This window comes from Schistocerca gregaria, chromosome 3, assembly GCF_023897955.1.
Source record: "Schistocerca gregaria isolate iqSchGreg1 chromosome 3, iqSchGreg1.2, whole genome shotgun sequence".
Lineage (NCBI taxonomy): Eukaryota > Metazoa > Arthropoda > Insecta > Orthoptera > Acrididae > Schistocerca > Schistocerca gregaria.
The window spans coordinates 555614705-555637710 of NC_064922.1; the positions used below are offsets into that span (position 1 = coordinate 555614705).

The 23006-nt window shown below is 38.3% G+C and overlaps 1 protein-coding gene across 2 annotated transcripts in view; it reads left to right on the forward strand.

Annotated features, from left to right (window-relative positions):
* The window catches only part of LOC126354477 (ABC transporter G family member 23), a 303072-nt gene that overhangs the window by 231833 nt on the left and 48233 nt on the right, over positions 1-23006 (forward strand). For both annotated transcript variants that reach the window (XM_050004183.1, XM_050004182.1), the window contains 3 exons: positions 4541-4720; positions 6104-6190; positions 11225-11358. In XM_050004183.1, coding sequence (XP_049860140.1) covers positions 4541-4720; positions 6104-6190; positions 11225-11358 — 401 coding nt within the window. The remainder of the gene's footprint in view (positions 1-4540; positions 4721-6103; positions 6191-11224; positions 11359-23006) is intronic.

Sequence of the window (23006 nt, forward strand, 5' to 3'; positions counted from 1 at the left end):
ATTCATATGCAACCTGTTTCTGTGTTACAACATACCCTCGTCATACTCCTCTACTGCTCTGAATGATCACATTAGTGTTGGGAATTATCACAATACTTTTAGTTGCAGGTCCAAAAAATATCAGCATATACAAAATTTCTTCTAATCTGTGGTGCATATGGTGGCAGTGCCCTGTAACAAGTCGTGTTTTTGGTTAGTCATATCCTAGGATGTGATAAATAGCGGAACAAATCAAACACGATCTTCCAAAAAGGCTGAGGTATTAAGGTGTGAGTTCAGTTTTGTGAGATTCATACAAAATTTGTATTGTTGTGCTTGGTATCAGGTGCTGTTCAATTTTGAGATTCACAGTTGTATCATGAGGAGGTCTCAAGACATCAAGCTGGCACTGATCTGTGAAAGATAATCAGTGACAGTGTCCACGTCTTTCATGTGGTGCATATTGCTTGTACAAGTGTGTGATGTAATCCAGGGGGTGGAAACATCTGGGACAGAAGTCTTTTAATGGGTTATGGATTGAGTCTGCTAGTGGTCAGTGATATGCATAGATGACAAAGTGGTCTACCTTCCATGTCCTCCTTAAACTGAAGAATTGCCTTGTAGATCTCAAGGAGCTTGCACTCCACTTTACAGCCACCACTTCCTGTTTCAGGACGGTAGCAATCATGAAATCACTTGTGTCCGCCACTGTAGTTAACTGCGTGTGTGAAGTGAGTGTACCATGGTTGTCGCCTAGATAGTCTTTGAGCTGGATGAAGGCTTCCTGCAGGTTAGTAGTCCACTTCAGTTTCTGTTTACTGTTGATATTTCTCCCTTCTACGACCTCTATGAGCAGGGTCTGAATAGTGGCTGCCTGCAGGAGGTGGCGCCAGTAGAAGTTGAGCATTGCTATAAATTGACATTATTCCTGGTAGTATTGTAGGGGTAGTAGTTGTGGAATTAGATCCATTTGTTGTGGTGTAGGGCAGATGCCCACAGTATTGACATTAAGGCAGAAAAAGTTGTTGGAGTTAGCGTTTTTCATCATTAATTATGATGCCATTTGCTGTAAGTACACTTGTCTGAGACAAGAGTCATGCACGTCATTATCCCAGGAAAAACTGAAGTCATCAACTTCTGGAAAACATTAAGAACCCCTAATTTCCCAGAACGCAAAGGGACATCAGATTTTTTCAAATGGAGTAAATGACATGCTACTGGTAAAGATAAAGGAACAATATTTATTTACAGAAAATACATTGTCTGGTAATAATAGTGTAGAGCACTCAAGTGCAGTAAGAGAACCACACGATACAAGAATAAACAAATATTGCTGCCTGGCATATGCAAATCTACAAAGAGAGAAATAACAGTGAGTCTGAGGAAAAGAACTAATAACACATACATTCAGAGAATCAGACCCTAGAATCAGAGTTCAGAGGAAGGCACGTATAACTAGAAACAGTGCGAGAAGGCTAAGTAAGCCCAACTGGGTTGTTGCTTTGATTAAACTGATAATCCTTTTCCGATGGTGGTATTCTCTGTTGTCAACCCTAAGCAATGCCCCTAGCTGGCATGTCATCTGCAGGAGTTTGGCACTGCACTCTTAGTCCATCTTGCAGATGTCTGTCCTACATTTCTCGTACTGTAGGAGTCACTAGTGCAGGGCTGTATAGACTTCCTAGTACTGCAGGTGTACTCCTCATTATGACTTTGCACAGGCAAAAAGAAAAGAAGAAGACTACGTAATTAGTTCACATCAGCTTCATAAATATTCATTTTATTTGACAAGTATAATTACAGTAATGTATTTTTAGAGAAACATTATCTCCTTTCCCACAGGTAGAAAAAAATTAGAATGAGCATGGGGGGTTGAACCATTATCAGAACGTGATCTGTGCACCCTGTACTAGCAGACTGCCTAAACATCACTCAACATCCCTCAGAGATAAGGTATTGTGGTTACCTTATGAAGGGCTGGTTTCCTATTGCGCTCATGATGGGCAACTGATGTTGTTCAAATGTGTGTGAAATCTTATGGGACTTAACTGCTAAGGTCATCAGTCCCTAAGCTTACACACTACTTAACCTAAATTGTCCTAAGGACAAACACACACACACACACACACACACACACACACACCCATGCCTGAGGGAGGACTCGAACCTCCGCCAGGACTAGCCGCACAGTCTATGACTGCAGCGCCATAGACCGCTCGGCTAATCACGCGTGGCTGATGTCGGAAGACATTGCTAGTGACTGCAAAAGAGCAGAAGAGGTACAGCCTCACAGAACTTCTGTTATGGTGTGTGTGTGTGTGTGTGTGTGTGTGTGTTCAGTACAGTAACATTGACTAACATGGAGACATGCCACAATGGCAGACATAAACTATTGTGTTGAATGTGTCCACAAACATGCTGTAAAGGAAGGTGCCCTGTTTGTTTCAAACCTGGCAGAAACTGCTGCTGTCAATGAATGCAGGCCCGTCTCAATCATTTCCCGAGTGAGCGGTTGTGAAGGGAACTGCATGCAGTGGACATTTGGGATTGGGTACCTCATTAAAAGTCATTGTTTACATAAAGCTGCGCATATTCAATAGGAAACAACAGAAAAACTGGGCATAGCTGACTCAAAGAATGTAGTGAGGTCAGACAAGTCACAATTTTGTCTGTTTTCAAATGACACCAGGTGTCAAGTGCACCAAGAGCCCAATGAAGCTTTGAAACTACTGACTATGGAGGGTGCAGTTCAGGCTGGAAATGATTCTCTAATATTTTAGGTGTATTTTTCATAGCATGATTTGGGTCCACTCATTCAGATACCATTAACATGGACACAAATGTTTATTTGAACACTATCAGTGACCATTTGTCACCCAATCCTCTCCATCTTCAAGAAAACTGTGCTACGGAAATCTATGACAGACAACAGCCACCTCCATAGGCCTATATATTTCTGGTTTTATTAACACTCAAGGCACCTTATCACACCTCTACTGACTCAGTAAATCATCCAATCTTAATCCCACAAGAATGGCTGGGACTATTTGTATCAGTTGTATGCAGTCTGGTAGTGCTATGGGATCTAATCATTAATGAGTGGCTTCATCTGGATATGGTGTACCTGGAGAAATTGTTGGACTCTCTTCATTGACTGAAAGGGCACAATACATGTAGTACCAGCATCATAAGTACCCAACCAGTTCATCTTCAATTTGAAGCCATTATCAAGGCTAAAAAAAACAGACAGTCAAATTATATTACCTCAGTTGTTTCAGATGTTTAATAGTTACAGAAGCTTGAAGATCTACTCTAGGGGTACATATGATGCTGGTGCCATATACATTGCGACTTTTCCACACAATGAAATTTCACTTTCTTGAACTAGCTCAAAACTTCCACATCATTTCCAGGAAATGTCATTTCTTGCACGCTAGACATTGGTACTACTTTCTGTACATCAATCTGTGCCATTGATCAGCAAGTGGCAGCATCCAGACTGTGTGCTTGCAGCCTAATGTATAGAACATCATTAAAACCACAATAAAAGGCCTACAAACGGATTAGTGCTGTAACTAAGACTATGGGTTGTAACTGAGAAGCAATATATATTTTCCAGCTAACAATGCTATTTCAGTACTACTGTAGATAACTGTCAGTTGGATGTACAGTGGTGCTGAGAGAAGAAGGTAGATCTGTCTGCCATATAGTATTCCTGGCATTGTAATATAATTGTTGGATTTTTCTTGAGACCATCATTGAAGGAAAAGAAGTTAGAGTCTTACATCCCATCAACATCAAAGTCTTTAGAAGTGGAAAACTAGTTCAACTCAACAACAGCAGCAAAAGAATTCAGGAGAGGATTTTCTTAAGTCCCTTGTCATAATTGAGCTAAATCTTACTTGGGCAGCTAGCTATACATCTCCTCCTGAGTGTGAGTTAAACCGTCTACCTATCTTACCTACTGCACTCTTCACAAAGTGGATTACTTCAGGTAGTAACTTAAAAGACTCTTGTGGTGTACTAAAATGCAATAAACATCTTGTATCAACATAACCTCTTATGAGACAGAAATCTAGTATAGTGTCTCACCTAAGTACAATATATGTGTGAGGTTATGTGAACTGTTTCCACTGTGATGAGACACTACCATTACAAGCACAATCCTCAGTTTTTTCACCAATATGACCTATGTGATATCAATCTGAATGACAGTTCTGACTTTTTCAGTACCTACAATGCCGAGAACTAATTCAGTGTATGTGAAACAGTTTGCCATAGTCAAAGATGAATTGGCTGTACATCTCTCCTCCATACCATATCACCTCATGATTCCAGGTCTGAAATAGTGTGACGACCAATGGCATGCAGCCATGAGACCAGCACTGCTCAGACCATTTATTTAAAATAATTTTGGTATTTCACTTGTCACATACCTTTATGTATCCTATGCCTTCTGATCATTTACTTTAATGTTCATAAGTATTACAGTAACTACTTTATTAGAAGTTTCATTTGTTCTACCTTAGCATTGTACTTACTACTTTGAATTTTTTTCTAGATTGGTTTGATGCGTGCTGGAAAATTCTTGGCAGAGGAATCTCCAGAAGACTTGCTTCGTAACCATGGTTGTGACTCTTTGGAAGATGTCTTCCTAAAACTGAGCAAGATACAAAACCGGGGGAAGAGAAGAAGATCAAGTTTCATGCAGGAGATCATGGCAACAGTACCTCCGCCAGAAGTAAGTGACTTTTTTATACAGGTACTTTCTTTCATCGCTCTCTAGTTGATTTGTTTATCTGAAACTGTAAGTAAAATGATTATGCTCTTGGTGGTACACACTAACTGGACTGTGTAACTGAAATGTTTACAGCAATGAGTGGATTTTTATATAACAGGATTTTATCACATGTGGGTTCATATGTTGCCAAGGTTGTTTTGATTACACTGCAGAAGTTTCACTGGGAAGCCCTTACACATCCTCCAGACAACCCTAATCTCTTCCCATATGATTTTCCATATCTTTTGAGCCATAAAGCCAGAGATTTGTGGCTGTAGATTTGCTTCAGACAAAGAGGTGTACACCTGGTTACATTTATGGTTCCATAGGCAAGTGCAAACATTTTTTCATGAAGGCATTGACCTTTTTGTCTCACAGTGAAATAAATGTATAAATGGTTATGGTGACTTTTGAAATAATAAAAGTTTACTTTTTTCTTTCCCATCTGTCCCATTTTCAGTTGACTGTTGCTTGTAATTGGTAAATAGACATGACATAGTTCACTTATGCCATGTTCTGCAGAATACATTCTTGGTAGTCTCCTATAAATAGAAGACAGAGGCCACAGTTTAAGTTCAATGTAGGAGACAATTTTCACATGACTCAGAGATACACTGAAGTAAATTATGTGTTATCTGTGGCTCACTGGTGGTAAAGAAATAGTGTTAATTTATATAATTGTGATATGGTATTATGTTTATAGTTGACTCACAGACAGAGAATAGTGCATACAAACCAAAGTTTTAGAATGTGATCCGTATCAAGCACAAAGTTACAATTAGAAAGTTTTTATTTCATTTCACTACAGAATGAAAGTTTCACTCTTTCACCTTCTTTTGCTATTTCAGCTCCTTGTGAAACAAGTTGCAAAGTCGAAGCTCAAAACCTGATGTGAGGATTTGCATCATGCTTTGATTGTTCTTGACTTTTCCTCGCACATAGCTTCTAAAGAGATACTGATGTGTAAGCAGGGTTCTGAAAATGAAATTATTGAATATGTCATTTCATTGGGAAAATGCCATCTACTACTAAGGCTTAAATTTTTGGATTAAGTTTAACAGAATAATTTAAAACATTTATAGTATCTATCTGTTAAAAGACTTCATTAAAAACAATAAATATTTTTTCAACGTTTTGAAGTACAAAGTAACCAACTAGATTATAAATTTTGGAAAAGGTGGACAAAAGTACCTCCCTCAGTATTATAAAGGTTAATATATTGGCTGAGTATATCTTTGATTTTAAATTGTACTTTGTCTAAAATGATAAATTAATTTTTAGATAGGTCTAGACATCAACTTCTTTTAACATTCTTTTTTGCAATTTGTATTTCTATTTATCCAGGAGCCTGTCTCATTTGACCTCAACTCAGAAATTAGTGGAGAATTTGGTGACAACATCAGCCTCTCCAACAAGGAAGCTGAAATTCCTGTAAGTTTCTGAAAAAGCATAGTAACATGTTTGTTTTTTAAGCATATATAGTTAAACAACCAGAAACTTTTATGCTAAATGTTTCAAATATTCATGACTTGTTTAACAAAGTACCATTTTTAAAGTAATTCTCACTGGATTTTGAAGGTGGTATTCTAATTTGATCACAAACTGTACTGGTAGAAGAAAAAAATCATATGTAGACAAGTCACTGGTAATGGTATTTGCATTTTAAGATCTGAAGCTGTAGCAAGCTGCTGTGAAAGAGTTTGCAACACACACTGTGTCTTGCTGTCACCATAGAAGGGTGCTGGAATATTAACTAACGCTCAAAAGCTAGTGTCAGTGCTGGTTTCTGTTACATGTTACTGTGTTCCATGCATTGATCTGCTACATGTGAGTTATTTTATGTAGTGCTCCATCCAGGAATTTCCACTATTGTTCAATATACACTTCATTCATTCCCCATTTGTAATTACTGAAAATATTTCATGTACCAATGAAAAATTTTCAGCACTCCGCAGCATTCTTACTGCAAAGGTGAAGCTCTACAAAATATATTATTTTGTGGTAGATTTTTGAACAGTTATGATCCTTTTTTTGGAGTGATGATTTCTCACTCTTATATTGTGTTTTATACACCTCTGTATGAAGACTTTTCAGGAATGTGAGATATGTGGACAATAAGTTTGTATACTAAGTAGTTAGTACAAGCTCCTGTGGTCTACATTAACTTTCAGATAGTGTAAGCAATAGTTCAGAGTACGTTATAGCAGTCAAAAATTCTTAGTGAAAGTGTTTAAAAGTGGTTTACATATAGGTAATATATAAGTAGAGATTCTGGTTTGAGTGGCTTGCACAATGAATCTGGAAGCCAGTGAGTGAAGTCAACATGAATTTTGCTACTAATAACAGAGTATACAGAAAGATCGCATGCATGCAAAACAACTATTCACAGTGAACTAAGGATGTCTAGAGTGACAAAGTTATTCCTCTTTATGGGAGGGCTCAACATGTATCACTGACAAAGACTCTTATTTTTGTCACATTTCACACTGTTGATGGTGAAGTCCCCATTGTCCATGACGAGCCATGTCATGTGTGAATGCAAGGCAGGGCATGATTTGACCATTTCTCAGTAAAGGAGCAACAGTCCTGGTGTTTCTGTAGCCTGGTGTTTTTGATTAAGGTATGGAGGAGCTTGTCAGATATAACTGTAGCGAAATTGCTGGTCAGTGTTGAAGTTCTCGAGTTGCAGAGGAGGAAGGGGTGCATTGTCATTTCCCTTCTTGAGTTATCTTCTGCCTGAATGGCACTTGCATCTCCTTTGCTTTATGTACCTTGTAAGATCTAGATGGGTTTTAGGTGCATGGAGATGTGAACCTGGTTTGGTGTTAATTTCGTGTGATGTGTCATGTTTGACACGTCTCTGTTTACACATCACACACATTGCATGGTTAACACAGAGGGACACTCGTAGTCAGTGCTTTCACATTATTAGAAAAGTTCACCATGTTGACATGTTTTTCAGTGAAGTATGCACAAACTGTCCATATATGCTTTCCATCAACACTGCAGTGGGTGCTGCCTCATTCATGTGAGGAAGTTGTGAATGGTGGTACCATTCCCACATTAACTCCCTAAGAGAAGATTTCATAGCATCCAGTTCCCTACCTAACAAATATGCCTGGGCTTGCAATTCTAGATTCTCATTTTGTAGCCTGAGCCTGTTTTTTGTTTCTTTTTCTTCCTCATAACTCTTCATCACCACTTGTAGTTTGGACTCCAGAGCCCAATGGTCTTCAAGTACAGTTTGAAAGAGGCTGTATCAGAATAATCACCTCTGAAACTGAATTTGTATGTGCTTGTGAGCTGCTGGTGAAACCAGTACAAATTCTGTACTGCTGGTTTGCCTGAGGATTCCTAGTGTTAGGTCAGAGGAGAGGTGAAATCAATGGAGAAAATCCATGACCAAGATCAGTTCATGAGCATCTGCTATCACAAACTGCATTGAAAATTCTCATGCAGACAGAGGTCCACAGTGTGTGTGATGCTTTCATATAGGCTGATAAGAGTGTTGTTTGTAGTGCACAGTTGGATGACAGACAGTGTATGTTCAGTTTGTGAGTGCTGCCGGGAATGGTGTTCCCTTCAGAGCCAGTGCCTATAAGAAGATATTTATTTGTTGTGTTGTCTAACACAAACAGTCTACCACCATCACTTGTAGATGGGGCAAAACTTGTTTAACTCACTTACTTGAGTTGTAGGTGGCTTTGTTGTGCATTTGGGTGGTTGGACAGCATAGAGCACCTGCATGCCTGCTTGCCAAAACATGAGTGGAAGCAACATAGCTGCAGCCCTGCCTCCTCACTGCAGTGAGAACTGTTATTGTTGGCAGCAGGTGTGCCAGCTGCTCTCAGGGCAGTCAGTCATGATGTCATTCTTGTTAGTGTATGCAGCTACTTAGGTAGTAGCATCTCATCATGTGTGCAACCAGTGCATCAGGCCAGGAACCTGCTGCTGGCAATCACTTTTATACATCATATCTGACCATTGTCATAGCTATGGCATTGCAAAAGTCTGTCAGCCAAAGGTAATTTGTTTTCCCTCATATTGTATTCATGCAGAACCATTGCTGGTTGTATCTGAGGCAGTAATTTAATTAAACAGAGTTTGCTGGCTGGCATGAAAGTCAGGTTGATGAATTGCAGAGATGTCTCCACAGATGAGATGGTGCCCTGCTGCCCAACGGTTCCTCATAAATTACTTTTTGTAGCTGTAACTCTGGTGTCTTGGCCAGTCAGTGGAGCACCAGTGTCTTTGGAGTGTTGAATTTGCCTTTAGCCATGCATCCTTGTTTAATGTCACTAATGATGTGGGCATAACCCCCTATGTTGCTTAGCAGGGCCATGAACTTAGATGTATCACCAGTGATTTCAGCATTGTTTACAGTAAAACCTCTGTAATTGAAGACCTGGAGACCAGAGCCTCCATTTCATCTTAGGTGGACGATGGCTGACTACTACATTTCAAAAAAATGAAAGTAATATCATGGATAAAATCGAAACTATGCAGGGAGTGGGTGTGATCACTGGCTGAGATGCACATGCTAGCATTGTTTACAATTGTGCCCACTTTAACTGAATTGTTATTTCACCTGTCGCCAATCAGACCCAGTGTGGTTTCTATATGTAGTTTGGTTCATGTTACATATTTGTTATTCTTCCTGCCATTTTTTGCCAATGTGAGCAGTAACTCTTAAAAGCTGAATGGAAATTCATTTCATTGGAGATGAAAGTCTTAGTACTGAAAAATTGGGTAGTGGAGAGATTATAAAAAAAGACAGCAGCAGAGTTAGGTGTAAACAAAGTAACTGTAAGTGACTGGCAATGAAATAGCATCAAACTAGAACAGTGTTATTCTACAAAAGCATCTTATTCTTCTTCGAAAAAGGCATAAAAATTCAAAGATCATAAATTCATGAACACATCAGATTGCAAAAAGACTAGTAAACCCCCTTATTTATGATGTACCCAACAGCGAGCTAAATGATGGCCAATAAGAGGTCCAATGATTCAGGAGGAAGACTTTCATTTTGAAAAAAAATAGAAGAAGAAGAAAAAAGAAAGTTTTTCTGCTGTTTGTGCGTGCTGGTGCTGGATAGGTAGAAGAGAAGTATAGGTTATGGTAGCTTGAAAACTGTAGTGAAAAGTGATCCAAGAAATAATTTCTAAAACAAACTCTAAGTAATAGGTTAATTGATGAAATAACTTCATTATTTTTGATAATATTATGAACACCAAGTACTCAATTTATTTTTAAATAAAAAGTCTCTAAAACTGCCACTCTTCATGTAATTTGAGTTTTTATCAAATTCAAGTTCTACTTTGTCTCAATTACTCTCAATTTTTGGAGTTTTACTATAGTATCAATTTGATAATCACAGACCATGTTGGCGGGTATTCCATCTGGAAGGTCAATAGTTTAAGTTGAGAATGCAATGATGTATGTCCTCCACAGAAGTCCTGTTGTGGATGTGTTGGGACATGTGGGCCAGGGTCACTGGCAGGTGAGATCCCACAGACTGTCTGCAGTGCAGGTGGAAAACAAAAGTGTGTTCTCATGTCATGCAGCAGGCTGGGTCTTGAATTGGATTCTGAACAGGTTCATCTGGATCATTCCCAAAATGGATAGATGAGTAAAATCAGATGAGATGTTGTCATGCAGACCTGAATTAGTTGTCTGGATATTGTCTTGTTGATATGAGAAAAGAGTTGCCTCAACACTGAAATCACCTAGAAGGACAAAATGCATGCCACATTGTTTGTGCACGCATTCACCATTGTTGCTGTCAATGGTAAGACACAGTTGAATATCGCCTTCCTGTTTCACACAAATTGTACCCTGATCAGCATGGAAGAAAACATTTTGCTAGTCATTCTTAAAGTCACCATTCTGTCCAAATTGTTCAAAAAGATGGTGGTCATGGGATGACTCCATTGTCAAAGCTAACACTATATCACATTGTACACTTGTTACATCAAAATAGATAATGCCGTTCATTGTGGGATCAGCAGTGTAGGAATTCCAGTGAGGGATGGCTTGCAAAATGAAGCTGGAAGCCATGAGTGAAGTCAACATGAATTTTGTTACTGATAACAGAGCACACAGAAAGATCATGTTCACACAAAACCGTTGTTCACAGCAAACTGAGAATGGCTAGACTGACAAAGATACTCCTCTCTGTTGGAGCTGGGGGGAGGTGTTGTCAACTCATATCACTGCCAAAGAGTCTTATTTGTGTGATATTTTGTGTCAGTGGTGGTGTGGTCCCCATAAGTTCATTCAAAGTCAGCAGCACAAACCACTGAATATTCATTCAAAATTTTATCCATCTAGAAAGTAACGCTGTTCTCTGTTTGGAATAAAATATGTGCTAATCTCTTAAAGTGGTTACTGCTACTCCACAAAAAAGAATTTATTTGTTTATTCCATTTTTCTTCATAATTATGAATATTATCCCCTCTTGTGTAGACTGGTCAACCATCAGATCTTCCTCCAGATGATGAGGCAGGAAATGAGTGGACAGATATGTTCAAGGTCGCGCAATTGCATCACCTGAAGGCTCTTCTTTGGAAGAATGTACTGTGGATGTGGCGAAACTATGGGTATGTATAAGTTTTACTATGGTTTCTTTGAACTTAAATACAGGTTTTTAGATGTAGGAAGGTGTTATACTAAAATAGATTAAAAACTCACATTGAGAGAGAGTACAACCTGTAAAAGGATAAACAGCAGTATAAAAATATTACTATAAACCTTAAAAGCATAAGCCTTTTCCTTTCAGTTTCGACTGTATTACAGATAATTTGGTAACTTAATGCTATGCTGGTGTTCTATGTCTTGTTTCCTTCATTGTATGAGTTTTGAACTAAACACATATTCATCAGTGAATTTAGTATGTATTTAGTGTTGTTTTTCTTTTCTCTTCTATTTTGTCCAGTAGTTTTTACCACAAACACCCAAAACAAGACTCATGATATTTCTACATCTACATCTACATCTACATCCGTACTCCGCAAGCCACCTGACGGTGTGTGGCGGAGGGTACCCTGAGTACCTCTATCGGTTCTCCCTTCTATTCCAGTCTCGTATTGTACGTGGAAAGAAGGATTGTCGGTATGCTTCTGTGTGGGCTCTAATCTCTCTGATTTTATCCTCATGGTCTCTTCGCGAGATATACGTAGGAGGGAGCAATATACTGCTTGACTCTTCGGTGAAGGTATGTTCTCGAAACTTCAACAAAAGCCCGTACCGAGCTACTGAGCGTCTCTCCTGCAGAGTCTTCCACTGGAGTTTGTCTATCATCTCCGTAACGCTTTCGCAATTACTAAATGATCCTGTAACGAAGCGCGCTGCTCTCCGTTGGATCTTCTCTATCTCTTCTATCAACCCTACCTGGTGCGGATCCCACACTGCTGAGCAGTATTCAAGCATTGGGCGAACAAGCGTACTGTAACCTACTTCCTTTGTTGTCGGATTGCATTTCCTTAGGATTCTTCCAATGAATCTCAGTCTGGCATCTGCTTTACCGACGATCAACTTTATATGATCATTCCATTTTAAATCACTCCTAATGCGTACTCCCAGATAATTTATGGAATTAACTGCTTCCAGTTGCTGACCTGCTATTTTGTAGCTAAATGATAAGGGACCTATCTTTCTATGTATTCGCATCACATTACACTTCGCTACATTGAGATTCAATTGCCATTCCGTGCACCATGCGTCAATTCGCTGCAGATCCTCCTGCATTTCAGTACAATTTTCCATTGTTGCAACCTCTCGATACACCACAGCATCATCTGCAAAAAGCCTCAGTGAACTTCCGATGTCATCCACCAGGTCATTTATGTATATTGTGAATAGCAACGGTCCTATGACACTCCCCTGCGGCACACCTGAAATCACTCTTACTTCGGAAGACTTCTCTCCATTGAGAATGACGTGCTGCGTTCTGTTATCTAGGAACTCCTCAATCCAATCACACAATTGATCTGATAGTCCGTATGCTCTTACTTTGTTCATTAAACGACTATGGGGAACTGTGTCAAACGCCTTGCGGAAGTCAAGAAACACGGCATCTACCTGTGAACCCGTGTCTAAGGCCCTCTGAGTCTCGTGGACGAATAGCGCGAGCTGGGTTTCACACGATCGTCTTTTTCGAAACCCATGCTGATTCCTACAGAGTAGATTTCTAGTCTCCAGAAAAGACATTATATTCGAACATAATACGTGTTCCAAAATTCTACAACTGATCGACGTTAGAGATATAGGTCTATAGTTCTGCACATCTGTTCGACGTCCCTTCTTGAGAACGGGGATGACCTGTGCCCTTTTCCAATCCTTTGGAACGCTTCGCTCTTCTAGAGACCTACGGTACACCGCTGCAAGAAGGGGGGCAAGTTCCTTCGCGTACTCTGTGTAAAATCGAACTGGTATCCCATCAGGACCAGCGGCCTTTCCTCTTTTGAGCGATTTTAATTGTTTCTCTATCCCTCTGTCGTCTACTTCGATATCTACCATTTTGTCGACTGTGCGACAATCTAGAGAAGGAAGCACAGTGCAGTCTTCCTCTGTGAAACAGCTTTGGAAGAAGACATTTAGTAATTCGGCCTTTAGTCTGTCATCCTCTGTTTCAGTACCATTTTGGTCACAGAGTGTCTGGACATTTTGTTTTGATCCACCTACCGCTTTGACATAGGACCAAAATTTCTTAGGATTTTCTGCCAAGTCAGTACATAGAACGTTACTTTCGAATTCATTGAAAGCCTCTCGCATAGCCCTCCTCACACTACATTTCGCTTCGCGTAATTTTTGTTTGTCTGCAAGGCTTTGGCTATGTTTATGTTTGCTGTGAAGTTCCCTTTGCTTCCGCAGCAGTTTTCTAACTCGGTTGTTGTACCACGGTGGCTCTTTTCCATCTCTTACGATCTTGCTTGGCACATACTCATCTAACGCATATTGTACCATGGTTTTGAACTTTGTCCACTGATCCTCAACACTATCTGCACTTGAGACAAAACTTTTGTGTTGAGCCGTCAGGTACTCTGTAATCTGCTTTTTGTCACTTTTGCTAAACAGAAAAATCTTCCTACCTTTTTTAATATTTCTATTTACGGCTGAAATCATCGACGCAGTAACTGCTTTATGATCGCTGATTCCCTGTTCTGCATTAACTGATTCAAATAGTTCGGGTCTGTTTGTCACCAGAAGGTCTAATATATTATCGCCACGAGTCGGTTTTCTGTTTAACTGCTCAAGGTAGTTTTCAGATAAAGCACTTAAAAATATTTCACTGGATTCTTTGTCCCTGCCACCCGTTATGAACGTTTGAGTCTCCCAGTCTATATCCGGCAAATTAAAATCTCCACCCAGAACTATAACATGGTGGGGAAATCTACTCGAAATATTTTCCAAATTATTCTTCAGGTGCTGAGCCACAACAGCTGCTGAGCCCGGGGGCCTATAGAGACATCCAATTACCATGTCTGAGCCTGCTTTAACCGTGACCTTCACCCAAATCATTTCACAATTCGAATCTCCGTCAATTTCCTTTGATACTATTGCACTTCTTATCGCTATAAACACGCCTCCCCCTTCACTGTCCAGCCTATCTCTGCGGTATACATTCCAATCAGAGTTTAGGATTTCATTACTGTTTACGTCTGGTTTCAGCCAACTTTCTGTTCCTAGTACTATATGGGCGTTGTGACCGTTTATTAATGAGAGCAGTTCTGGGACCTTTCTATAGACGCTTCTGCAGTTTACTATTAGCACATTAATATTGTTATTCCTTGTTGCATTTTGCCTACTCCTTCCTTGCCGCGTCTCAGGAGGCGTCTTGTCGGGCCTAGGGAGGGAATTCTCTAACCTAAAAAAACCCCATGTGCACTCCACACGTACTCCGCTACCCTCGTAGCCGCTTCCGGCGTGTAGTGCACGCCTGACCTATTCAGGGGGACCCTACATTTCTCCACCCGATAGCGGAGGTCGAGAAATTTGCACCCCAGCTCTCCGCAGAATCGTCTGAGCCTCTGGTTTAAGCCTTCCACTCGGCTCCAAACCAGAGGACCGCGATCGGTTCTCGGAACGATACTACAAATAGTTAGCTCTGGTTTATAACATGCAGCAACAGATTAAAAAGTATGTCAACTGAGTTACTCTGAACATCACATTTTACATTATACTTCCATTTCCACATTTCTGAGAAGGCATCTTTGGTTGTGTAAGATCACTACAACACAAAATCAACTACAGTATAATACTGATTCAGAGTCGCTACGTAGAGGCTCATTTTCTATTTAAAGTTATTCGAAAGTGTTAACGATACTTAATCAAATATGAGAAATTAGAATTTTATGTACATATATATAGACACAAAAGGCACATAGCTATAATGTTACAGACCCTTCTGAATTAACTGTTCTGAAGTAAACAATATTTTAGTGAAGCATGTATATCAAAACGAATTTCATGTCCATATAAATGACCACAAAAGACACATAACTACACACACTAATTACCAGGAGGACCTTAGTAAAAAGTCTAGTTTTATCTGGAAACACTTTGACAGTTATAAACTGCCACATAGAGAAATTATGAGGCAGAACCTAAAGATTTGAGCAATTGACAAATAAACTTTAACCAAATAAAGGCACAAGAAAGTTTTATTAGTAAGCTTCATTAAATATCTCATACAAGGGAATGGTTCAATAACACACGTTGAAACCTACCCTGGATTTTTTTACACCAGAAGAAGACAATGAAAGAATTGCACTGTCAAAATTTTAGCTGCTAAGAGGCACTGCAAGTATTAAAAAGTAGCTGAAAATTGCCAAATTTGTAGCACACCAGGCAACAGTAGAAATATACACCCCTACTGGCACTGTAGCAACTGCTCATGCACAACTAGGCACACACACAGCCAAGGTCAGCGTAAATTTGTAAACATGAAACACAACACAACCTGATCATAATTTGTAAAGGACGATACAGGTTACCATTCATTGATAGTTTCTCTGACGCTACGGTACACAGTTGTTATTATCTCAAATTATCCGCTCAGGTAACATCTATTACAAATTGTCAGTTGCTTTTTGCAGTATTGGTAAGTATTGACAATACAGATCAAGTTGAATTAATCTTAACTGTTCTTATGTGAGAGTACCTTTTTTTTCTTCCAGTTTCATAGCAATGTGGAATCCAATTAACGTTCTCAATTTAGCAATGATTAAATATGAAGAAGGCAGTTTTCAGCCAAAATCACCTCCTTCGCCTGAGGATGTACATATGTGTCATTTGTTAGTCAATTTCCTTGACATTCATTCAAATAATATCAACATTTTGTTTGAAATTGTGAATACATTGGAAGAAAAAGGAAATAACTGTTATGATCCATGAATTGTGGTTTTGATGACATCAGCTGTGCCAGTAACAGTTATGAAGAAGAATACCTTTCAAGCCTTTTTTTTAAAAAAAAAAAAAAAAAAAAAAAACGCTTTCATCAAGAAAGAAAAGGCAGTGAAATATTGGTTAAACAAAGGAGGGAAAAAAACACTTGAAGTTACACAGTGTGCAAAGGCATTTTTGTTTCATAAAATCGGAGCGTGAAATGTACAAATGGAAGAATGAATTACATAAAGTAAGAAATATGCATTAAACAGGAACCCAAAACCATATGAATGAAAAACTGTTCGAAATATTTAGAACTGCTCGTAAGAGGCTATGCACCATTACTGATGAAGATCTAAGAGACTGGGTCCTCCAAATTGCAGCTGATATGAGCATTGCTGATTTCCAGGCTTTGTCAACTGGGCTACACAGGTTCAAGAAATAATACAGAATAGGAAGTTGCAAAATTACCAAGTTTACATCACTTAAATGTGTACAGCAGCTGCCAGTGATAGACAATGCTATAGAGATATACATAGCTGACATAAAAACGAAACTTGCTGGTTTCCTCACAATTGCTGTTTATAATGCTGATCAATCAGGTTTCATGAAAGAACTGCATGCACACTGCACTTTATCATTTTGTGGTGAAAAGAAGGTAGAATCAGTTGCCCAATCATTGAATGCAATGACACATTCATATACAGTAACACCAGTGATAAGTATGAGGGGTTTGCTGTTTCCGTTGCTAGATCTGTCTTCAAGAACCACAAGGCAAATTAGGACCAAAAATAAAAAATGGACTGTTTAGTTGCAAAAATCTTGTAATTTTATATCAAAATCTGGAAAAATGGGAAAGAATAATTTTCAGCATTTTGTTTGAGATGTGTTCCTATCAGCTGCAGAAACTAATTCATTGCTTTTGTTGGATTCATGGTCTGGACACACCTCTGTTTTGTTGAGGACAATGCAAAATGTGTAGATGTAATGTGGATTCCGCTTGGAACTACTAGTGCAATTCAACTTCTCAATAAAGATTTTTTTTTTTTTTTTTGACAGTGGAAAGCATTTTTCAGGAAATTATCAGGCAACATAATTTCTGATACCTCTCTCTGATTTCAGGTACAGTATTCTTAAGTGGAACAGTATTCTCAAGCTCCAGTCATTTGTGCATTACCAGTTTTCTTTGCCACACTTTAAGAATTTGATCAAGTATGTCTGGTATGCAGCACAATATGCAGAACAATGGCCAGGACCATTTTTGACTCCATTCCAGTTCTGTCTAAATAAAACTAGTGGTTATTGCGAAGTGCTAACTGCATCAATTTTTCCTATGTCTGGTGTGTCTGGTGCAAGAAAAATGTTTTTGTCATTCAATAGACACTTCACAGTCTTGTGATGACTACTGGAAATAAACAAAGAACTGTTACACTGATAGTCAACTGTACAATATTCAAACACTATTATAAGGAATGGCCTACAGGAATTGTTATAAAATGTAGTGTTGCAAGACACATTTCATTTCAAAGTTTCATTTTCTCTGCTAGCCACTTTTATCAGAATTACATGTGCAAGAATTGAACTGCTGATATGACGTTATTCAAAAAATGTTTCTATAGTTTAAGCCAGGTTTTCACCAGAGCTAACAAGCATGAGCAGAAGAGAATTCTATCTCGTGCATCCAGTAGGCCGCTTGCATGTCTTTCAACTGGACACCACTGCAGCTTATTAAGTGTCCCTAAACTTTCCCAGTTACCTAATCAGAAAATGGAGACCTGCAGTTTAATGTGAAATCCAAACCACATATCTTTTGTGGCCACTCCAACATATGTGAGAAGTGAATGCTTGGTTAAAAATCATAGTGAAAAAGTTGTGGTCTGAACAGGATTTGATCTCATGCTCTCTGTATCACAAAGTGTGCTCTGTGCCACTAGACCATTTTTGTTTTTGGGGGGAGGGGGGGGGGGGGGGGGGGGGAATGACCATTAGACCTTACACGCATAGTGGAAACGCTAGCTGTGTCACCACTTGAGATGATGGTCAACGTCAGTAATTAGTATTCTGTATATTAATTTCCCCTCAGTGGTAAAGAGAGATCAGGAAAAAATGGCAGGCGACGCACAAGGAAAATTTTGGACCAGTGCTAAGGAAAGATGGAGATGCATTTCCATGTAAAGTGCATGAACTCCAAGCATGTCACACTTCCGTGCAAATTGAGACACTTAAATTCTTCCTTCCCTGTGCCATTTTCCATACTCCATCAAGAACAGTGTGCTCACCATGCAAAATAATCCTCACTGAATGGAAAACTTTTGAATTGTGGCTCTAACAAGATAAAATTATATCCTTTATGCTGAATATTAGCTCCAAAAACTAAAAACTAAAACACAGCGTTCATAGGCAATGCCGCTACCTCTTTTTCTCTTCCGTTCCCTTTAGTATAAATGATTCTACCCACATATAAACAAATGGTAGCAAATTTTCTGCAAATGCTCATTCACACATGTTTGCTTCCATTTGCTTCTTTGTAAGTCAGGCTTTAGGTGCTTAAAATTGCTGTCTGTGAACTCTGGATAATTCCGCTATGTGGCGCAGCATGGGTGATTTGCCGAGTCCCATGCTTGGCAGGCAGGGCTGTACAAACTGCTGTGTTAAGCTGTTCTTTGCACAGCAACTTCAACATTTTTTTACAAAATGCTTCCAGTGCCTCTTAGCAGCTAAAATTTTAGCAGTGCATTTCTTTCATTGTCTTCTTCCTGTGTAAAAAATTTCAGGGTAGGTTTCGACATGTCCTATTGGACCATTCCCTTGATAGTTTCACAGGTTCTTAGAGCATAGGAAGATTCATTTACTTATCCATTAGTAGCATTTTGTAAATCCCATCATGAAAGAAAGCCTTCAGTATTGTGGAATAAATCAAGCTCTATATTAATAGACAGAAGCAGGAAGAGCAGGCTACTTCTGCAAAGTGTACTAACAAGAAATTATAACTTGTGTTAATCTGCTCACTCTTATAATACTATTGGAATTATAATACTATTGGAATTTCTTTATAAGGAGAGAAGCAGTTAGTTTGAAAAATTCCAATGCTTCTCCTCTTATACTTCTCAGCTGCTATTTAATGTAATACTTCAAACAAAGTATTTGTGTAACCAAACAAACACTGTTTTTAGCCTTGTTTCACAAAAACAGGTTTTGTTCAGTTAATTTACAATGTTTCACCAAGAATATGATCAACTGACTAAACGCTGGAAAATACAAATGATCTGTTTAATTGAATATTAAAGATAAGCATAATTTACATCCTTGAGTCCAACATAATACATTATAAGCATGGCTAATAATCTTTTATTTAGCTCTGTTTTGGAATATAAGGCAGTCTTAAATTTCCTGCCTACCATTTACTGGCATACTATTATAGATGTTTGCAACACAAAGTACCATTTAAACAGGGATCCATGGAAATCATATTTACTTCTAGTATTGTGGTTGCGAATTGCCCAATTCATCTTTACTTTACTCTTTTTGTTAACTGTAAACACAATAATGGAGGAAATTTATTGATGTATAAGTGTAAGAATCCCAGTGTCCCTGAAAAGACCCCTGAAAGAAGTTGTGTTATCAACGTCACATAATATGCCTTCTACAGAGGAGAAATGATTTGAGCAAACTAGATTTTTAAAACATTTGGCAGGGCACATATTGCTCATGAAGGGAGTCACAGCAGAACAGAGAAAGAGGAGTATCAATAAATGCATAAATTGACTGCTAGGTGTTGTGGAAGACACCTCACATTAAATATAGATAAACAAGATAGTGATCAAATATACAATTTTTTTGTGTAGAAACAATGGATAGGACCCAGTCACCATTTCTAACAATTACTGTCTGAAGTAGAACATTAAATAAGATGACCTATAATAAAGGCAAGCAATATACTACTTTTAATGGGGATAAATGTGGTTTCCAACCCAGTTTCTACCATAAATCAGCTATGTGAGAGCACTTTAAAGTAAAAATGATATGAGGAGGGTTATTCAGAAAGTATATTCTCTAGAACCATAAACAGAAACTACAGTGGCCTAAAAATTTTATTAGAACATACATTTAAATATTTGAGCATGGAGAACTAATGTGACATCAGTGCTCCTCTGCCTGGGGTAAAGTGGATGTCAATGTTTCATCACTTGTGAAAATTCTGTGTGAGAACTCATCACTGTCAATGTGGTATTGCTGCAGAAATGTCAATATTTGGTTTGCATACAAGCATCAGATTTCTCGGTGCACCCGAGGCACATAATATCCAGAAAAATGGTTTTTTAGAGTTAAATGCACCAAGGACAAAGATAAATCTTGGAAATAGCTGTTTAGTTTTGTAATCATGTTAAATATTAGTGAGACTCATCCCATGCATGGACATGAAATTCATTTTGTTAGACACACTTAACTAAAATACTACTTACTTTAGAACAGGAACAGTTAATCAAGATGTGTCAGTAAATGCTCTGCCACAACTGTTTGATAAGATCATATGGAGAGAATATGAGGATGGAATTTTTTTGTGGTGGGAGGGGGGAGGGGGAGATGGATATAAAAATTTAATAGCCCAAAGAAGCAGTATATGTGACTGTGTCCTACACAGAATGAGCAAAAACAGCCCCTTGGACAGCTTCCTGCACTGCTTCATCTTGGAAGCCCCCCCCCCCCCCCCCCCCAATCTCCTCAGGAGATTTTGGTAATATGCTCCTGCATCAGTTATAAGAATAATCTTTTAGCAACACACCATGGCAGTCCCTAAAAAACCTCAGCATCATCTTGGCCTTGATGGTCAGGTCTTCATGTTTTTGGTACTGGTGAATCCATATGTTTTCGCTGTTTGCTTTCTCCTCTATCTCTGAGTGGTTAGGAGGCTAAAGAAGTCATCAGGATGAGCCTTACACTGCTGCAACATTTCTGCTGCTGCCTGTTTCGCGGGCTTTCTGAATAGGTGTGAGCACTCACAGAACCCAGTGGGTGGCATTATTTGTCAAGTCTAATGTAAGATATTTAAACCTAACCTACAACAGATTTTCTCTTTTCTCCGCTATTGCACCTGTGTGTCCTTTCTTCTGTGTCATTCAAACTTGTTTGAACACACTGGACATGGCTGCATCATCTGTGTGCAGCATTATTCCCCTTAAAATACAGAAAATTAATTACCACATGACATACTGCTTTATCAATGGGCTGCACCATTTTATTTTGGCTCCTCTAGTCTGGGAACCTAAGAGCTTGGATAAACATTGTCACATAATTAATGTTCTTGATTGATAACTGTGTTGTACAATCATTGCTTACATGTACACCTCAAGTTGTTTGTGGTTTTCAGATACAGATGTAACATTATTCATACTCTCAATATTTACTAAGGCAGTTATTACACGGGGGTTAACTATAATTGCATGCTACTGAAGATAAAATATGAATAATTTTGTAGTATAATTTACAGTTTTCTGAGAACACAGAATATATGTTTATTTTTAAATTTAACTTGTGCTGGGGTCCTCATGTTCGTTGTTGTACGTAGACACTCCATTACCTGCAGAAAGATTCTACATTCACTTTTATCCTCCAAAACTATGTGTTGTTAAGATTCCCATAAATAAAACAGCTAGAATAACATTTCTTAAGTTTGTTCATGTGCCAGTTACTCTGATCACTGATCACATGTTAGTTTACTTCACCATTCTGGCTAACTAAAAACCACAATTACAACACCAAAACCCCCAACTGAACCTTGCACTGCCCCTTGTAGAGACAAATAACAATTATCAATTATTGTTTTTTACTTTAAAGTTTTAATTTAACTTGTTTTATAATAAAGAATCAAATTTTTGTATAGTTTTAAGTATGACAACATATTCTGAATAAATGGATAACAAACTTGAAATAGTTATTTTTGCTGTACACAAAATTTTCCTGTATTAAATTGTATGCAAATTTCACTAATATAGGTTAAGTATTTTAGTTCCTTTCAATTACAGAGTTTCAAGTGCTAATGTTTTATTATTTTGTACAAGGAACAGTCTCTAAAACTAAGCTGAAAATTGTTAATCTGCTAAATGTGTAAGTTTTGTATATTCGACTATGTGATTTCATAATGTTTTGCAGATACTTCCAATAGAATATTCTACATATTTTACACAAAAATTGCACCACGTGAATAAGTTTCTGTCTTCTCATATTCAAAATTATTGAAATGGCTGAATGCAAAAACGCATGATGCTGTTTCAGTTTGTATAGGATCTTAATTTTTCATATGTAGTGAAATGAAAATATATCTTGATCCATACAATGTACTTTTTCAAAGGATAAATAAATAAATAAATAAATAAAGATGACAAACTTTTCTGTTGCAGGTCATTCAGTAACAATAGTTCATACTGTATTAAATAATTATACATATAAGATAAATATGTCTGCTTGTGTCTGTGTATGTGTCTGTGTATGTGCGGATGGATATGTGTGTGTGTGTGTGTGTGTGTGTGTGTGTGTGTGCGAGTGTACACCTGTCCTTTTTTTCCCCTAAGGGAAGTCTTTCCGCTCCCGGGATTGGAATGACTCCTTACCCTCTCCCTTAAAACCCACATCCTTTCGTCTTTCCCTCTCCTTCCTGAAGAAGCAACCATCGGTTGCGAAAGCTAGTAATTCTGTGTGTGTGTTTGTGTGTTTTGTTCATATGCCTGTCTGCCGGCGCTTTCACGCTTGGTAAGTCTTGGAATCTTTGTTTTTGATATATTTTTCCCATGTGGAAGTTTCTTTCTATTTTATTTAGATAAAACATAAAAATAGATATACAGCAACATAATAAAAAAATTTAAAA